We start from the raw sequence: 6,408 nt of genomic DNA, 5'->3' as shown, positions 1-6,408 counted from the left end.
ATAGATATTTAATCAACTTCTGTAATATGGTTTAATTTCTGAAGAACACATTAGTTGAACTTGGATTAATAATGTTAAGTTTTGTTTGCAATCCAAGTTTAACTTCTGAAGAACGCATGGGTTGAATTCGGATTAATAATGTTAAGTTTTGTTTGTAATCCAAGTTTAACTTATAAAAAGCACATGGGTTGCTAGGAAAAATTCTGTGCTTGTATAAATTTTTGTACAGGGGAAACAGAACGGAATTCCAAGTAACGCCAACAGACATAATGTTGGTTGGGAACAACATTGAGTATCTTATAACCATTAAAACATGGTTATCATCTAGCTTCCACATGAAAGACATGGATGAAACTAAATTCATCCTTGGAGTAAATATCTAGAGGGATCGCTTGAGAAGAGTATCAGCTCTTTTATAAGAGACCTACATTAAGAAAATTCTCGAGCGCTTTGAGATGAGTCATAGTAATCTCATTGATACTCCAATGGCTAAAGGTGAAGGTCTTAGCTTAGAAATGTATCCTAAAACTCAAGTAGAAGTAAGGGAAATGAGTAAAGTACTTTATTCCAGTGCAGTATGAAGTCTAATATACGCAATATTGTGTACACGACCAGATATATGTTATGCAGTCAGTATGGTATGTAGATATCAAGCAAATCCTAGAAGGGGTCACAGTAGTGAAAAGGATTTTTCGATATCTCAAAGGAACTGCGAACTTTTCTCTGTGTTATGAAGGAGGTGATTTGCGACTTGTGGGTATTCATATGTCGATTGGGCAGGTAATCTGGATAAACGCAAATCAACATCAAGTTTTACTTTCTTGCTCAATGGGGAAGCCATTTGCTGGATTAGTAAGAAGTAAACATGTGTTGTTCTATCTATGATGGAGGTTGAGTTCGTGACTTGCTCATTAGCAGTTCAAGAGAGTGTTCGACTCCGAAGACTATTAGATGACTTAGGGATTGTAACGGATAGTGAGACGCTAGTAATGATTTATTGTGATAATTAGGTCACTATCGCTTACACTTGAGACCCTAAGTTTCATAGTAGAACGAAACACATATACACTAGATATCATTATGTGAGAGACATCATTGAGAAGAATGAAGTGACTATTAAGTACATTTCAACACACAGCATGGTTGTTGACCCTTTACCAAACCTATTAGTAGAGACTCTTTTATGGGACATAAAGAGTCATTGGGTTTGTATATTTTATAACATGTCTTAGTTTATATTGACTTGACTATAGTGATGCTTAATGAAATATATAACTTCTTGTGCATTAATTAGTCAAACTTATATATATAACGTCTTTGTAATATACTTGTTATATATATGTTCTATGATATAATAGATATGTCAAGCAGGCAAGGTCGACTCTATCACATGAGTGACCACTTCCAAGAGTGGATATAACATGATTTCTACCTGTAAGAGGTTTTAAGAGTAGCCCTGCTAGAACTTAAATCGCCTGATATGTGTTCAGGATGAGGTCATATGCGATGACCAACATGGGCGTAGTCATATCCATATTGCCTGTAAGAAGCTAGGTTTGAGATCTCAGATAGGACTTGCGAATTGTGATATGTCTTTGAGGTACTCTCTTAGAGATCTCTAGGTAAAGTCTTATGTGTAAACTGAGTCTCATATCTGCACAATGTTAGCGAAAATTGACATATGCCCTTCTAAGATATGGGGGATTAACATTGTGGTACATATTTCATACCATGTATGATATAACGGTTAGGATAGTGAGAGCCATATTATAAAAGACAATAACTTTATATCCCTGAGTCTCACTGTGTGAGATCCGAAATCCTCTAGATGAGATTTCTTGTGTCCTTGTTACTTTCAGTTGTTTCTTGATGTCATGATTTAGTGTTTGTTACTTTAATTTGTTTACCAATGATCTGAAAGATAAATTAAGATCTAAGGGATAGGTCTAGGAAAGCAGCTGAGTTGAGATTGATAGATTTGAGTTTGGAAAAAGAAAAACCAATTGACAATACATCATCATATAATATTCACCGGCTAGTCTTTTATGTTTATCTAAAACTTCTTAAGGTTGTACCCACTGCTCTAATCTAATTGCATTTTTTTTTATCTCAAACACCCCAAATGTGGAATATACCAATCAATGTTTCAGCTCATACAACAGAATTTACAGTTTTGAAGAAAAGATGAAAACATATGAAATTTGTACAATCACCCGTTATTATGGTTAATCAAAGCATATGTAGGATCATTACATTGCTCCATGCAGACTTGAATCAGGAGAATCGACAAGTTGTCCATGAGTCCACCTCCTCAACATCTCCAATGCAGCCTTTGGCTGGTCCATTGGAACCATATGCCCTGCATCATGAACCTGTGGCAAGCATGACAAATTAAGCGAAGACATCAAGTGTGCTAAGTATGAACAAAATCCATCAGGTGAAACCGGTTCAAGAATGTGGGTAAAGATCAATCAGCACAAGCATGGAAGATACCTTGAGGAAGCTCAGAGGTCCATGGGTTTTCAGAATGCCAGATTCAGCACCATCCAACAAAAATGGCACCTCGGGTGAAGACACAAACTCTTGACGGCCAGACCATTCCATGTTATGAACCCATCTTGAATTTCCTACTCAAATGAACATGTAAAGAAGTTAAAGGATGAAGAGCAACACTCATTTAAAGGTGAAGTTTCTAGGGAATCATGCAGATTTCTCTTGCTCTCACATAATTTCTTTGAATAATACCTCTAACTCATCGAGGATTCTTTGGTTTCAAGAGGTTTTAAATATCTTTTCAGCTCTTACATACACTGATATTTAACCAACTATTCATGGTTCTTTTTTTTGCTGTTTGTTTTTTGGAATAAACAACAATTTGTGTCTAAGCTGCAATTCATTGTACTTGCACAAGGAAAGACAACTTTTGTAGCAGAGCCTTACCGAGCCAATTGCAGATTAAATCATATTCACCGGCGTACACAAGCAACTTAATGCCATCCTCTAGAAGGGCAGGAATACCTACTTCCAAATTCCTCATCCAGTCCACCATCATGGCTTGATACACAGTGGTACTACATGAGACAAATTCTATGTCTCCAACTCCGAGAGCATCTCTAACGGACTTCTCATTAAGGAACTTCTCCATGTTAGAGAAATCATAACATAGACTTCCTTCACATTGCTTCCTAATGTCGTAATACTACATAAATTTTGTGCAGTGAAATTAGCAAACTTGCTATCAGCATTAAATTTTAGTTAATTCGTTGCAATTTACTCACATTGACTTGTCCGATAATCTTCATGATTGAGTTGAATATAGAATTGCAAACTACATATGAAGCTAAGCAGGAAGTTGTCCCAGATGTACCTGATAGATTAAATCACCATCAACAACTTCACATTCAGAAAACATATAAACATGGAAACTTGAGGATTTGTAGTTCTAACCGTTGGGTTATAGATAGTATTGACAGTACATAGTGAAAATACTTCTCGAGATAGGCTAATAATAACATAGATTTACAAATGGTATGCACTTTGAAAATAACTTGTGATTTGATACGATGAGGATAAATGAGATGCAACGCAAGTTGAGTTCAAAATTTTTTCCTTTTTAAACAATATTGTGAATGTTCAATCCAAAAGTGAAATATTGATTCTAGAGGTAACCAAATAAATATTTCAAAATCCTAAAATACAAGATAGGAATAGTTACCGCAAAGTTTAATTGCTAGTTGGCATGCAGGATAGATCTTGTTGATCCGATCATAGTCCGATTTTTGTATTAAACCATTATCTAATGCATAATCCGTGTATGCTTTGTATTGTATTTCAGGGTCAGTAAGCCCATTGCCTATAGCAAAGCCCTGCCATATTGCTCGTTCAGTCAGAAGTTTGTGAAAGAAGATAGGTGTGCAATGAACAAGACCTAAACTATTTCTCTCGAAGGACAAGACCTAAACTTGAAAAGTGAACCACCTTCAAGTTAATGCGAATGCCTTCACAGGCTTTGTTTCCACGGTGAATTCTGCTTGCAAGTGCAGGGATATAGTGTCCAGCATATGATTCTCCAGTTATATAGAAGTCATTGTTCACATATTCAGGGTGCTCCTTAAAGAAAACCTGAGATCATAAAGTGACATAACTAATATTAACTTCTAGAAAGAAAATCTGAGATCATTAAGTGACATTATTAATATTAACTTCCAGATAAGAAAGATAGAGATCATAGAAATGAGAGAATCATGTGTCTTGTAGTTGTTTCTTTCAGTGTTCAGTCACAATAGGATTGATCATTTATATTAATAAAGATTCGTGTTAATTGAAAGAAAAATCAAACTGCACAGATTGTCAACAACTACTAGGTCGATGATTCTAGATAAAGGATCGCAAATTTCTGGTTCCAAGTCATATATTGTCCTATTTGACAAGGAAAATCTGGAATGGCAACCATATATTATACTTGAATGCTATGTTTTCTCTATTCTTTCAAAATATATGTTTGAAATAAAAGGATAGAATTCTCCTGAATTCCTCAACTTCAAAGTTTTTGGATGAGAAAAAGGAATGAGAATCATCTGCCACAAAACAGCTTAACAATTGTATTTGTCTATGATGAAAATGCATGAATTTTTTGCAAATGCTTTCGAGTACAACTTGATTACCTGAAGAAAATCATATAGGTCATTGCTGACTCCAGCCTCATCATGTCGAATGTCACGTTTGTCTGTGGTATAGCTGAAACCGGTTCCAGTTGGTTGATCGACATATAAAAGGTTGGATACCTGTAGAATTGATCATCAAAACAAATAAAATAGCAAACAGACAGAAACCATCCATCTTTGTAATGTTATAAGGTATTCAACTGGAGATACGAAATGAGCTTTGGGATATTGCAGCTTATATATTTCTTGCTGCAACTTTACTTTTAGGCATAGATTGTTTGGGCTTAAAGGTGATGGCTCGAGAAATTTTCATAAGGCATAAACCATAAAGTATGGAATTTATGTGACAATCCACTTAACCAAATAATTACAAGGTGAAAAGGAAACTATACCTTATCCCACCCAAAGTCATTCCATACAAGGGACATGTTTTTGGCAACACTAAATGGACCATTCTCGTAGAAAATGGCCAACTCACTGCTGCAACCAGGCCCTCCAGTCAACCAGATAACAACCGGATCGTCCTTGTGATGCCTCGATTCAAAGAACAAGTAGAACATCCTACAGCAGATCGATCAAAAGAATCATTAGGACATTATCGTATCAGGCATCAGGAAGAATCGGAGCACAATGAAAAGCAATGCCCCTAAATCATAGAAAACTCGTAAAGAAAAAAATAAAATAAAATAAATCACAGCTTTACTAATGCATTACACAACGCTTTAACCCAACCCAACTTTGCATCAAAAATCAAACAGTGGATCCGAAACGAACAGCAAAAACCCTGAGGTCGAAAGGGGGAAGGGAAAAAAAAAAAAACCTCACCTGGCGGCGTGGGAATGCGGGAGAGCGTAGTAGCCAGCGTGGTGGCCGAGCACGTCGACGGACGGATCCTCAGAAGACAATCCCGGCAGGCTGAACCGCTTCTCCACGAGTCTCCCGTGGGCGAGCTCGAGGCCGCCAGGATGACGACCTCCGAGGGAGGAACTCTCTTTCGGGAGGAGGTTGAACGCGCGGATAAGCCTCTCGGCCTGCGGCCCAGGGAAGGTCGCGTGCGAGGGCAAATCGAGCTGTTGAGGCATCGCCAAAGAGGCATCGGCGAGGGCGAAGGAAGGGAGGTTCGCCGATGCGGCGAAGAGGGCCAAGAAGAGGAAGAAAGGAGCCATCTTTGCTGAGGAGGAAGGCAATGCGAAAGGGGAATTTATAGGGAGAGAAGGATCTGAGCTGTGGAGGCGTATGTTGGAGAAGCCATTGCTTGCAGGAAAACTCTCGCCTTTTCCTTCCTCAATTTATCAGTCGTCCCGCGAGAAGCGGACCCAACTTTAAACACTACTTTTATTTTATTTTAATCAAATATATATATATATATACATTTTATTATAAGAATTATTATTATTATTATTATTTTTAATCCAGATATCAATCACAGACCGGTCATCAAATAAATTTAGAACGTGAGCCTCCTCAATTAGCAGTAAATATTTTAGATTTTTCATTTCATAATAAAAAAATATTTTATATTACATTGTAATTAAGATTCAAATTATGAATATTTAAGACACTATTTGAGCGTCTTATTATTGCACCGCAGTCTGACGATAAGAATTATCCCTTGTTATATCAATCATTCTGGTAATAACTATGACCTATAACTACTCTTTTGTAACCTATACATTAGTAGGATTTCCATTTATAATATGAACACATGTGTTGATATTGCCAGTTATAACTATTAAAATATGAG

The 6,408-nt window shown here is 36.8% G+C and overlaps 1 protein-coding gene across 1 annotated transcript; it reads right to left on the bottom strand.

Moving 5' to 3' along the window:
• Positions 1 to 2,095: 2,095 nt before the first annotated feature.
• On the bottom strand, positions 2,096 to 5,953 carry LOC121972379 (serine carboxypeptidase-like; the record flags this gene model as incomplete). Its single annotated transcript, XM_042524060.1, has 9 exons — positions 2,096 to 2,372; positions 2,494 to 2,627; positions 2,941 to 3,199; positions 3,279 to 3,367; positions 3,716 to 3,866; positions 3,979 to 4,122; positions 4,665 to 4,784; positions 5,057 to 5,225; positions 5,490 to 5,953. Coding segments are annotated over 9 exons (1,653 nt in total), but the record flags the coding sequence as incomplete, so codon positions are not given.
• Positions 5,954 to 6,408: the final 455 nt, after the last annotated feature.

Source organism: Zingiber officinale, chromosome 4A (genome assembly GCF_018446385.1).
Source record: "Zingiber officinale cultivar Zhangliang chromosome 4A, Zo_v1.1, whole genome shotgun sequence".
NCBI lineage: Eukaryota > Viridiplantae > Streptophyta > Magnoliopsida > Zingiberales > Zingiberaceae > Zingiber > Zingiber officinale.
The sequence above is the reverse complement of the archived record's forward strand: the minus strand, read 5'-3'. Positions and strand labels throughout refer to the sequence as shown.